Below are 13,464 nucleotides of genomic sequence, written 5' to 3' on the forward strand. Positions count from 1 at the left end.
ATTTTTAATATTTTTAAGAAAACTACATATTGTTTTCCATCGTAGTGGAACCAATTTACATTCAAAGGATTTCCTTTTTCTCCATCTTCTCACCAATATGTCTTTTCCCTTGACTTTTTGGAGTCATAACCCTTTTTATGTTGAAATGAAACCCATTAGTTTATCCAGAATTTTCATTTTACTGACAAAGAAATGGGTCTCCAGAGAGTGGCCTGAATTTCTCAAAATCTTACAGCCGGTTCTTCACTTTTTGTCCACAGAAGAGTTGGAAAATCTTGTCTCTTTTTCAGGGACTGTCCTTACTCTTTTCTATTGAGACTGGGGTGGCGGTCGTGTACACTTTATCAGTCTTACACCAATGGAAGGCTGCACAACTTACACTTACACAATTGTTCCGTGGGCACAAGACTGGTCTCTGAACGACTCACCATTCAGCAAGTTCTTGGCAAGCAGTCTATCCCCAGGCTTACACTGTTCACGTGTTTGTAAGGATGCTGTTTATAAATGATAGCCAGCCAGATGCTCATCTCTTGAGAAGATCATGATCTCTCCAGGGAGATTATCTGGGTTCAAATCCCAACTAAGCTATTTATAGGCTGTTTGTCCTTGGGTGAACTAATTTACCTTAGTTTTCCCCTCTGAAAACTGGGGATGGAAGTAGTGTAGTGCTCACTTTGAATAGTATTTTTGTGAGGATAAATGAGTTTATTCATGTAGGGAACTTAGAATAGTACTTGGCACAGAGCAAGTATTCAATAAATTTTGGCTGTAAATAGTTGCCATTGTTCCCCTAGATTCAAATGTCTTATCTTTGGATTTAGCCAGATGAGTGAGAGGCTTTATGTCAATGTCATATTGTATTCTCCCCCTTCCTGAAAATTCCTTCAACTGAATTGTGTTTAGGTTTCGTCCATCGTAAGCAACATTCCTGTGAATCCAAGTGATATATTCGCTGTAAAGAATGCTGTTGAGGAAACTATGCTACATTGTACTATTGTCTTCCTGAGGAAGCCTGTAGAAATTTCTCTCTGCTCTCTAATCCCTAATCGAGAATAAGCAGAAAAAAATTCCCTATTTGCTTTTGATCTTAAGTACACTTTGAACCATAAAGAGCAGGGGCCAGCAAACACCTTTCATAAAGGACCAGTTAATAAACATTTTTGGCTTTGCGGGCCATAGAGTCTCTGTTGCAGCCACTCAGCTCTGCCATAGAAGCAGCCATAGACAGTATGTAAACAATGGGCTGTGATTGTGTTCCAATAAATTTTTATTTTCAAAAACAGCTTTAGGCCAACTCCTGATGTAGATGATCGTGTGTGTGCTCACATGTATTTTTCCCTTCAGCACTAACTACCAGAAAAGCTTAGAGTCATCATAGGCTGATATCACTCTTGCTTGACTGTTTTCCTTTATTTTTCCTACATTTATCTTCCATTTGTCTTGATTCCAACTTTCATTTTTGCTTTTCTTTTGTCTTCCTTCACTACTATGTCTATCTGCAGGTTGCATGAGATTTTCTTTCCTTTCCTTTTTTTTTTTATTTTTACGGGATGGAACTATTAGTAAGTACATCAGTCATATAGTTAACTCAGAAACCAGGACTCTGGGAACCACTCTGACTCAAAGTTCAACCAATGTAGTTAAATAGAGAAGTAGACCATCGGATGTAGGCTGTCACCAGTGTGTGTTCATTGCTGCCCCGCCAGCTGTGTGCAGGCTTTCGCAGTTAGCATGCTCTCTAACTGGAGAAGTTGAAGGAAGGGAGACGGGGACTCCTAGTAGTTACAGTTTCATTCCTTTCCCTCTCGTTGTTGTAGACTTTCTTTTAAATGAAAACAGCCTCTTTGGTTTGCAAGCCTAACTCTGGCAGGAAGACAAATGATTTTTTTACAGTATCAGACACACGGTTTCCTGTCTGTGTTTAACTTGCTAGCAGAACATCTCAGCCAGCTGGTTCCCCCTGGACCTACTGTGACCTGAATAGCTTTGCCGCCTGCCATCCAGCAAGCCCACTCTGTGTATTGATCACAGGCCCGGCACACTTGATTGACACATATTGGTTTCTGAGTCAGGGAAGACTGGGAAGTGCTGCTCCCTTTCTCTCAAATCTCATTTTGTGTTTGTTTTGCTCCAGCATCAGGGAACTAGCTGGCTTCTTGGGGAAACTCCTGGTTCTTACATGTAAGAAAGAAGAAGAAGAAATGGTACTTTGGCAGGTCCGGGGCTCTGTGTGTACTGCCTTTGAGTCGTGCCCTCGCTTGCTACTCAAAATAGCTGTCTCGCCAGCTGTGCATTTTTGTTTTGAGAGAGGCAAACCAGATTTACTTTCTGGTCTAAATGCAGAAGAGAAAAATAAGTGTGGAAATATGGTTGAAAAAAAAGTTGTTAGAAGAGGAGGAAAATTATGGATTAAAGTCAGTAGTCTCATTCCTGGGAAGAGAAATCAGTTATTTGAGGTGATGACTCACGCTGAAGGAGCCTTTGGTTGTGAATGAGTTAGATTACAAAGCATCCTTTGAATCAGTGAATATGGCCCAGTGTCTCACCAAGGAAATAATAAAGATTGTACATGCCAGAGGGCATTGTGACGCAGTCAAGCGAAGCTTAGAATGTACTTGCAGTGACTTCAGGCCAAGCAACTGGCTTCTGTAGATTTTTATTCTCCTGAGCTGCAAAGTAAACATCGCTGCTCTGAGGCCAAATGTGGTTGCTGGTTGTGAATACTTCTACCCTGGAACCTCATTCTGATGTGAATCATGGCAGGGTGGAATCCGCTAAGGACACAGCCTGTCTGGAATCTCATCCACTGGTTGTGAGTGATCAGTGAAACAGTTGGACTGATAAGGCTGGCGTTTCTGCGAGGCTGTCCTGATGCATCCTCAGTCTCTCTTCTCTCCCACAGCCACCTCTTTGTGTTCTGTGAACAACACATGGATGGGTGGTGGTAAAAGGGGCGAGGTAGACTTTTTGCTACTTTACAAGTATTGCAATGTCCCACCAGTGGAAAAACACTGGGGAGCTAGCTAACCACCGTGAAACTGACTTTCATTTCCGCCCATACTAAACTTCAGAGGCTGTGTTTACCACCAGTTGGACATCTGGCTGACTTGCTTTTGGAAACTTTTTCTGATCTTCAAATCACTCCTGCATGTTACTAATTATGTAAAATATCAATTTTACCAGCAATAATTATGCTTATTAAAAAAACTAATATTAACTTTTAAAGGAACAATTAATATTTGCATTTCTACTTTTGAAAAAAATGTACCTCATGTTGCCTCTTAAAGATACAGCTTATTTCAATGTCAAGAACAATTGACCCTAAATTTAATCATTAAAATTCTTTCTATTCCTTTTATTTCCAGGTGTCCATCCTATTTAAAATACCTATTTCTCCTGTCAGGCTGAAGTAGTTGGCCCTACATTAACCCCATATTGGAAACACCGGATAAACTTTAAAAACTACTCATTAACTTTAAAAACTACTCATTAGCAGTTTTAGATTTAATTTGTCAGAACTGTATCAAGATTAAAAACAAACAAACAAAACGAACAAAAACAATAACAACTCCCCAAGATATTCTAATATGCAGCCAATGTTGGGAGCCACTGGACTCAAGACAGTTTTTTCTGCCAAATCTTTTTATATTTTTCATTATGCTCCTCATATAACCTGGAAAAGGATGGTAACAATTAGAGAATGGCAACCACCACAGGAAGTAGCTAAAATTCGCCTTCTAGGTTAGAGGAGAAAACAAGCAAAACAAAACACCTATAGTCCCACACTCCTGAGGAATAAGATTCCTTAATGTGGGATATTATTGAGCTTTCCACAATTTGCAAACTATTATTTCAGAACCGAGGCCAAGGGCCTCATTGAGAATAGATATCTGAGATTTTAGAACTGATGAAATTATGCATTAAGGGCAGCAGGCACATTTTAAACCTGAAGGTGTGACTGAAAGGTTGGATGGCAAGGTTTGGGTGCCACTGCCTTGGCCTTGGCAAAGACAAGGCAGGGGTTAGGGAGGCAGCGTGCACAGTTGCAGGAGGTGAAGACATTTGAGTGGGAGAGAACTGTGATGAGCCGTGGTTCACTCGGAAAGCCAGAAGTGATGATGTGTCTTGGTGACCTGACAGGTATTGGTAGTGCGAGTAATCAATGTGCTTTTCTAAAGCGATCTAGTCTCCCTCTTGGAAAAGATACTGAAATAACATAAGAACCATATCTCTGCTTTCTAGTTTTTGGCAAACAGGAAGGACCCCTAACTAGAGTAGAAGATATAATCCAAACAGGATGCTAGGTAAAGAATTGAAGAATTAGGGCAGGTTTTGAAGAAACGAAACCCAGGCTTAGTGGTCCTCTGAGACTATGATGTGGAGAAGAAAACAGAAAATATTTCAGCTCCTAAGAATGTGTATCAGGATGAGGTGCTGTTCATGGAGGAACAGACATTCATAAGACATGTCATAGTTTTCTTGGGCCAAGCCTGGCCTGTTGTAAGCTCCCTGGTCATATTGGTTTGCCCTCTTTCTAAAGCCACAGCTGTGCACAAGTAGCAAGACTCTACATCCCAAGGACGAACATGAAGGATGATGAGCATAGTGGAAGGAATGCCTCACACAGCAGAGGTAGAATCGGGGTTTTAATTGCCTGGAATAACCAGTAATATGAAATGACAGATAAATGTCAAGTGAAGTGTACAGGTTCAAATGATCAATTGCAGTGGATCAGCTCATCAAAAAGCTGGCTGAGTACCTTCATATGATAAAGACCCAGAGGTTTTCTGGTGAGTTACAGTCATTTTGAAATCGAAGCAGTCTGGCTAACAGAATCAAAATGAAACAACAGAACAAACAAGCAAACCAGCAGTTGTCTTAAACTGCATTCATTAGAAAGGGCGGTAAGAGTCTCACTGTAATCTTTGCTGCAGAGATCATGGTCCAGGTATTGTAGTTGGGTCTGGTGAAGTATGTCATGGAGAATTTTAAGTAGGAAAAACGATTTCAGAAAAGTTTGCTTTATACTTAGAAAAGAACCTGGCATTTATTGAGCACCTGCTATATTCCAGGCTGGCAGATTTTAGGGTCCCACAAATACGTCCAACTTTAGAGTCTGATATACATATATCTTTTGAAGAGCGATTGAAGGAAACAGGAATGTTCAACCTGAAAAAGAAATGATTTAGAGAAATGGGTTAAATGCTTACCAGGAATTTAAGAACTCTCATCTCATCAAGAAGGAATTGTTCTGTTATCTTTTGCTCTAGAGAGCAACATGAAAGCCAGTAAGTAGACATACAGGAAGGGCTCATATGACTTAATATAAAGAGTACATTAAAAAATACCCCAGTGTTTTGAGTTTATCCTAATAGATCTGCAGCTAGATCTATTTGGATTAGATTATGGGATGATTTATAGAGAATTAAGGTCCTTCTAGTGTAACATTTCAACCAGAAGTTTTATCTCTGTCTCTCAGGAATATTCCAGAAGAGGTTGTCATGCCAGATTAGACTACTTGTAGGCCTTATTGTTGGAGAGAGAGGTGGGAAGGATATAATGTAAGGGAGATTGTGTGATAGGATGTAAAAGGTGGAGAATAGCTTAGTTTTGAAATGTGTATAATTGGAATAAAACAAATAGATGACAGAAGGGAAGGCATCTTCCATCATTTGGGAAAAAAATAATCTCAAAGTCTGTCCAGAATGACAAACAGAACTGTCAATATCCTGGAAGTTAAATTAAATCCCATATGCCTAGTGAGCTCACTGTCCTTCTGTTGTTTAATTTAAATGATTTTTTTATTGTTTGCCTGAATTTAATTGTTTTCTTTTTATTGAGATGATGGATGGGGAATCATATCTCATTCTACACTCCTCCAGCAGTTAATTTGACTAGGAAATTCTCATGGACCATTTTCTCATTGGCTAGCCCTGAATCCAATCGTGAGAGGGCCTTGCAAACAAGTCCATGAGGAATTTTCATTGTAAGAGAGAAACATCTCTGTGCCAGAGTACCAAGGGACTTGTTCCGTGTGTGCTAAAACTGTGTTTCTGAAACTTTACTGTGTAAATGAATCACCTAGAGAACTTTGTAAAATGCAGATTCTGATTCAGCAACTTAGGACAAGGTTGAGATTCTGCATTACTGATGAGTTCCTAGGTAATACTTGCTGACACTGCTGATCTGGGGAACACGCTTTGAATAGCAGGGTGCCAAGATTCTTTCTGTACCGCACCACCAAAATTTATAAAGATGCAGAAACTGGAAGTCCCGAGTTAGAAAGCGTACGTGTGTGTGTGTGTGTGTGTGTGTAACATATGGTGACTTGCACTATGTGCATGTGTGTTTGTGTGTCAGTGATGCAGTAAAAACAGAGAAAAACTGAGAAGATGTAACAGAAGAAAGAGGCAGTTGTTTGCTCCTTATGGCATCCTCTGTCTTTCTCTGTAGGCATCCCAGCACGTTTGCACCTGGCGAGTGCCTTGACTTAGGCACGCTTCCTTTGCATGATCAGTGAACATATTCAGAACATATCCAATAAATATGTAGGAGACATCACAGCCATTTGTTCATAATCATCATTTTCTTTCTTATAACTGGATCCAACTTTACTACACATGTGGTTCAACTGAGTTATGTCTCTGAGAAGACAACGGCATCTAAACCAAACAAACGAAGGGCATTGCTCATGCCTCTCTTTTCTCAGAGCAGCCAAACCGACCACCTCCTTAGCCTTCTGCCTTATTCTTGTTTTGTTCACTTCAACTCTTCCGTACATTTTCTCTTAAATGTATTTCTGACATGGTTGTATTATTTTGCTTTTCCCAGAAAGAATTCTGGATCTCAAATAGTCGTGGGGAGAATGATTTCTCCAAAAACACATTGCCATAGGTCGTGTTACAAAAGAGACAAAGCAGATTGCAATCAGGCCACATCCCGAGGGATATTTTAATGCTTCTTTATGAGATTAGGACATTTTTGTTGTTGTTGGATATCTGCGAAATATATTAGTGAAAACTATTTTCTGTTAAGGTCTATTACAAAATAATACAGAAATATGTATTGAACATTTTCTATCTTAAAGGTATAATACTTTTAAGAGCTTGACAAACATTATCTCTTGTAAGCCTTACAACAACCCAGTGGAATTGCCTCTGGGGTGTCTTCAGTATGCAGATGAAGCTGAGACCCCAAATCACACAGGAACCAGCGAAGGGGATCTAAAATCAATCAGAATCCCATATTCTTAAAATCTAAGTTCTACTGCCTCTAAATATACAGAATGGTTTCTGTAAATTTTTAAATCTCAGGATCTACTTTGATTATTTTTTGTACTCCTATTGCCTGATGAAATGTTACTAGTTGGAGTCTAGACCAATTTTTTTTTACCTTCAAATTGTCAAAAAAGGTGACTTCTCTGTGTGCACTGAGAAAATCATGAAATTAGATCTCAGCTCAGTGTCATGTCTGGAAATATCATGCTTTGGAAGTGAAGTAACATGAAAGATACTAGCACATCACTCAGATTGCAGTCCTAGAACACGTGAGAAGTCCCTTCCAAGAGTAGCGGAGACTTCAGGATTTTAAATGTGGTCACTGTTGCAGAATATCCTGCTAAATTGTTAAAGCGAAATAAAGTGACCTTAAATGCCAGGCAGCAAACACAGCATGGCAAAGAAACGTGATTCCAGGATATGTCCCAGGTCTCCTAACTTGGGATAAAAATTGTCAAATAAGATGTTTTAACAAAATGTACTTTGTGTTAGTATGTTTGGAAATAATCTTTTTTTTTTTTTTGACTGAGATTAAGAGTACTTTTAATGTTGTGAACCTCTTGCTCTTCCCGATACTCAGATTATTCCTTAAATATAAATTATTTTGTCAGAAAAGAAGCCACCTGTCCATGACTCTGTTTATATAGTAGAAGAGCTAGCATAGTGACTACTGGAGACCAAGAATCACTGAAACCAGGTATATAGAACCAGGCTAGATGAGGCTGTAGATTTATAAAAATTCTTTCTCTGGTAAAGTCGATGCCTCCAATTTTTTATTGTACTGGTTAGGGTCTTCAGCTCATGTTCAGTAAAAATAGCTGGGTAGGTGTTAGTGTACTTTTCCTGTTTTTAAAAGGAATGCATCTAACTTTTTCACATTAAAATAAGGTTTGCTGAAGATTGTTGGTATACATTTCTTATCAGGGTGTTTAGCTTTATAATATACTTTCTCTGTGACTAATGAATTAATCATGTTGATTTTCTCATTTATATTATTAAATGTGGTTAATGACACTAGTTGTTTTCTTTGTTTTTAAAGGCTATAACATACTTTCTTGGCAACCTGGTCTTGCTGTCTTATTTTTAAGTCCTCTACTAGATTCGGCTTGCTACTATCTCATTTAGAATTATGTTTTTAAATCATTGTACATGAGTGAGATTGTTCTGTAGTTTTCCTGTCATACTCTTCATGTCTGCTTTTGGTTGTTCTGCTTCCATAGACTGAATTGCCATGGTACATTTTTCCTAGTGTCTTAAAGAGTTTGTGCGAAATTGAAACGACCTGTTTCTTGAAAGTCTGGCAGCACTCAACTTCATCTGGGAGTGGTATGTGTTTCGGGTTTGGGGGGAAGATTGTTGCTCAAATGTTTGGGGTTAATTTTCTCTCACTTTTTATTTCAAAAAATTTAAATGTTCAGAAGAGTTGAAAGAATGGTACAGCAAACGCCTATGCACCCTTTCTCCTTCTCAGTATTTACCCCACGTTAACATTTTACCACATCCTCATCTCTCTCGGCGTGAGCGTGCACACACGCAGGTGCGCCTTACACAGTCCATACGCACATTTCCCCAAAGCATTGGGGCTGTTGCTGTGGCTTAAATTCAGGATCCAGTCAAGGACTACACATTGCATTTGGCTATTTTTCCTCTTCACCGTTTCTTGTTCTTTATGGCGTTGGCTTTGAACAGGCCAGGCAGTTTATTTTATAGAGGCACATTTTGGATTCGTCTGATGGCTCCTGCTTTATCAGATTATTTTTATTAAATTGAGATATAATTGACATATAACATTATATTAGTTTCAGATGTACAACATAATGATTCGATATGTGTATTTATTGTGAAATGATCACCACAATAAGTCTAGTTAAAATCCGTCACCACGCATAGTCAGGAATGTTTTTTCTTGTGATGGGTACTTTAAGATTACTCTCTTAGCACTTTCAAATATGCAATACAGTATTATTAATTATAGTCACCACGTTGTACATTATATCCTCCGGACTTATTTTATAACTAGAAGTTTGTACCTTTTGACACCTTTTATCCACTTTTCCCACTTTCTACTCCCCACCTCTGGTAACCACCAATCTGTTCTCTGTATTCTGTATTCATGAGTTTGGTTTGTTGGTTTGTTTGTTTAGGTTCCACGTGTTAGTGATATCATGAGGTTTTAGTCTTTCTCTGACTCATTTCACTTAGCTTGGCACCCTCGAGGTTCATCCATGTTGCCACAAATGGTAGGAATTCCATCCTTTTTTATGGTTGAATAGTATTCTATTTGTGTGTCTGTGTGTGTGTGTGTGTGTGTGTGTGTGTGTACACAATGTATCTATTCATTCATCGATGACCACCTACATTGTTTCCATGTCTTGGCTATTGTAAATAATGCTTCAGTGAACATAGGAGCGCATATAACTCTTTGTGATAGTAATTTTTGTTACCTTCATATTGATTAGATTCTGACTAAACATTTCATAAGGATTTTACTGGTATTTTTATTGTAGGAAGATTTCGGGGGTGCAGTTCTGCAAAAATCAAATTTTGACATGTATATTCAATCATATTAATATCAAGAAAACTAATTTCACAGTAAAAGGCTACCAAAAAAAGATTTAAAAATTAAAAAGGTCATACTGTGGAGAGATTTTTTAATTATTCATTCATTTTCTTTAATATTTGTAAGATTATTCAAGTTTTATAGTTTTTCTTATGTCAGTTTTGGTAAGTTACACATATATATTTTTAGGACTTGGACCATTCTTGTCTAAGTTTTCGAATTTCTTAGCAATATAGTTTTCATGGAGTTTTCTTGTTCTTTGAATTTTTGCAGCATCAAAAACTCTGTCCCCTCTGCACCTTCATTTCATTATCAGTGTCACCGAGGTTTTCATGTTGCATCAGTCATTATCTGCTGCCATCGTGGGATGTTGTTGATTCTTCCTCTTCTGTCTTTGTTTTCTATTTCACCAGTTTCAACTTTTATCTGTCCTGTCTTTTTTCTTCTTCTTCTTCTTCTTCTTTTTTTTTTTTTTTTTTTGGCTCTATAATTGTGTCCTTCGTCTGAATTTTAATTTTAAACCCTTCGTTGGCTTACTATCCTGATAGCTGCCAGAAACATCTTTCTTCAGTGAAAACTCTCTCCCTCCAAATGTACCACTAACTACATTGCAAGGCTCCTCTGCTTTGACCTCAGGTCACTTGTATTTTTCTCTGTTTCCATTTCTATGAAATGAGAATAATAATACGTAGCCAGCAGTGTGGTTACAAGGATTCAAAATAAATCATATAAAACACAGAATATGGCACTTAGTAGGTGCTCAATAAATGAATGCTGCACTTTTAATATTTTAATTAACATAGTGGCTTGTGACAGGAAATACTCCCTTCCCCCAGCTCTCTCTCTTTACCACAGTTTCTTTGGATCCCAGCCAGTTGCACGTATATATCCTGTTGCTTTAGATGAACATGTTAGTGTGTGAAAATCTTTGTGGTTAGAGGGTCACTGCCAACTTCACAAGAATCTCTGTAGTCATGTGATATTCATTAGTATAGCAGTGCACCAAGGTTTGCAGAAAACAATCATCTGTATCTCTTTCTATCGTTTGTATAAATTAGTACTTTGGTAAATTTTTGCCCCAAACACCTTCATTGGGTGGAGGATCCCATCTCTCCAATTCATCTATGTTAATTTGGTTTCATTAAGACATGACCTGCATAGGCTTTTTCTTTTTTTTTCTTTTTTTAACGCCTACAGCACCCAGTATTCCTAGGTGGTCTCTCATCCAAGTACTAACCAAGCCCGACCCTGCTTAGCTTCCAAGATCAGATGAGATCGGACACATTCAGGGTGGCATGGCCGTAAACTAGGCTTTTTTTATTACGTTGATCTTAATTTAGTATCTTTTTTACTGTATGATATTTTTAAATCATTAATTATAGAGGTTCAGTTTAAGTTCCTTTTAGCAATTATTGGACTCAAGCATAACAAAGGACTCGAAAGAGGTTAGGCACAGCCTGTCTTCATTGTTGTGTGTGTGTGTGTGTGTGTGTGTGTGTGTTATTAGGGAACTTGTTTAATTTTAAATCACTCCAGAAAATGTATACCATGGAATTTCCTCTTGAGGTTTCTGCCAGTTTGTACTTTTTTTTATAACTACTAACATTTATCTTTGACATTTGTCTTTAAAAAATATTTATCAAGACTGACATTTGCAAACGGCTGCTTATTTGCAACTAAGTCTGACTTCCCTATGTGGGGCGTATTTGGTAGAAATTTTCAGAATTAATCAATGGACCTCTGGGTTTATTGCTAGGGAGACAGCTAGCTGGCATGGAAAGAAGGAGTCACTCAGAGCTGGGAGAAACAGGCTCTCCTGCTTGCCCTCGCAGAAGTCATCGTAACTCAATTTTCTCTCTTTCTCTCTCTCTCTGTCTCTCTCCTTTCCTTCCCTCCTTCCCTCCCTCCCTCTCTTTCTTCTTTTCACTTTCCTCTTCCTCTCCCCCGGCCTCGTCCTCTCCCTCTTTCTAAAGTGAGATAATGCTTATAAAGTGAATTGCTCAGTACCTACCTTAATAAAGCACATTATTTGGTAGTTATCTTAATTATTGTTAAGAGAGATCAAAGAAGGGCTTCCCATCATTTTCCACTGAGCGCTCCCTTCGCATGTGACAAAAGCTGTGACAGAATCCACCATTACTCATGGGGAACACAGCACATCATGCCAGGAGGATTTATCAGTGGCACCAGTTTCCTCCCTTACTAACTTCCGCAAGAAACAGACGAATCTCAAAATCTCTGCTCTAGGAAATCCTGGCAAAGAGACAAGAGCTGGAGAGCTAGAGAGCTGGAGAGCTGCAGTGCCTTCACTCTGCCAAGGGCTGTTCGCTTTTTTTGTGTGTGTGCCATGGACTTCTTGGAAGTCTGGTGAAGCCTGCAAACCCTTAGCCAGAGTGATGTTTTCAATAAAATGTAGAAAATATAATACATGAGATTTAAAAAAATGAATGACATTGAACTGCAATGACCACAGATTTTTAAAAATATATTCATGCTATAGTAATATCTGCTTCTATAGTAATGTCTTAAATAATAAAATCTAGCATCGGATCTAAAAAATTGAAATGTCTAAATGATGAGTATAAATGGTATGCCAAGCCATCTACAACAAATGTAATATGGCATGAAAATAACTGTGCCTTTTATTGGTGACAAAGTCATAGGTATGGCTAATATTAGGAAATGTTACATTTTAGCTAAAGATTAGAGAAAAGAAAAAGATGTAAATGTTGCCCATTTAAATTCACAGAGCCATTGAATTCTATACATGGAGTCCAGGCTAAGAGCTTCATTTTTTATGAACCTTGGAGAAATTCCCCTTATTTATAATACCTGCCAGAACTACATCTAGCTCAATGTTGCATAACAAGAGCGTGTAATGTGAATGTCACATTGTGAGCACTATTACCTATACATCCAAGAAACAACTGATGGAAGATTCCAGTCATTCAACAATTATATCTTGGTCCACCTATGTTCTAGGCCCTGGGATAGGCATTGAGAAAAGAAAGAGAAATATTTTAGAGTCCTTCCTTATGTAAGACATTTTTGTTCCCAGGTAGGGAAAAGATGCATATTTGCAAGGATACCACTCAGCTGTGGTTTTTAGCTAAGATCAAGGGGAACAGTCTGCACACCCAGAATATGCCCTTCTATACACATTATCCAGGAATTGCCGATGTCACTTAATGGATGGCTGTAAAATCACTCAGTCTAGCTCCCAATGAAGAACCCCACTTTATCAAATCGAGAGGTTATATAAAATCATTATGAATTGGCTCTCACCAATGTGAAGTTTCGAGACAGCATGGGTTAAGAGCTGGGGTCAAGACTGGGGGGTCTCACTAATCAAACAGAGCAGAGCTCTTTTCAAAGATCGGCTTCGCTATTGCTGACATTTATGATCTTAGGACATTATTTAAACCATCTGACCCTTAGGTTCCCCATCTGTAAAATGGGGTTCATAATAATAGCAGTTTCTGCCTCCTAGGGGTGTTCTGTCGATTAAATATGAATACCATAAAAAAATTCTTAGGACACAGCCAGGTTCATACAAAGAATTCTATTTATGAGTTTCTGTGTAATTGGGGGCCAGCAAAAAAATTCTTCCTGCAGGTCTCTGAGTAA

At 38.5% G+C, this 13,464-nt stretch overlaps 1 protein-coding gene and 1 pseudogene across 3 annotated transcripts in view; one reads left to right on the forward strand and one right to left on the reverse strand.

Annotated features, from left to right (window-relative positions):
* TGFBR2 (transforming growth factor beta receptor 2) overlaps positions 1 to 13,464 on the forward strand; it is an 81,586-nt gene that overhangs the window by 45,243 nt on the left and 22,879 nt on the right. The window contains exon 3 of one of the 3 annotated variants that reach the window (XM_023533721.1): positions 8,498 to 8,603. The exons of the other annotated variants lie outside the window; for them this stretch is intronic. Coding sequence (XP_023389489.1) covers positions 8,498 to 8,603 — 106 coding nt within the window. The remainder of the gene's footprint in view (positions 1 to 8,497; positions 8,604 to 13,464) is intronic. 3 annotated transcript variants of the gene reach the window in all.
* Positions 11,026 to 11,144, reverse strand: LOC111736301 (annotated as a pseudogene).

The sequence above is a fragment of the Pteropus vampyrus genome, unplaced genomic scaffold (genome assembly GCF_000151845.1).
Source record: "Pteropus vampyrus isolate Shadow unplaced genomic scaffold, Pvam_2.0 Scaffold1, whole genome shotgun sequence".
NCBI lineage: Eukaryota > Metazoa > Chordata > Mammalia > Chiroptera > Pteropodidae > Pteropus > Pteropus vampyrus.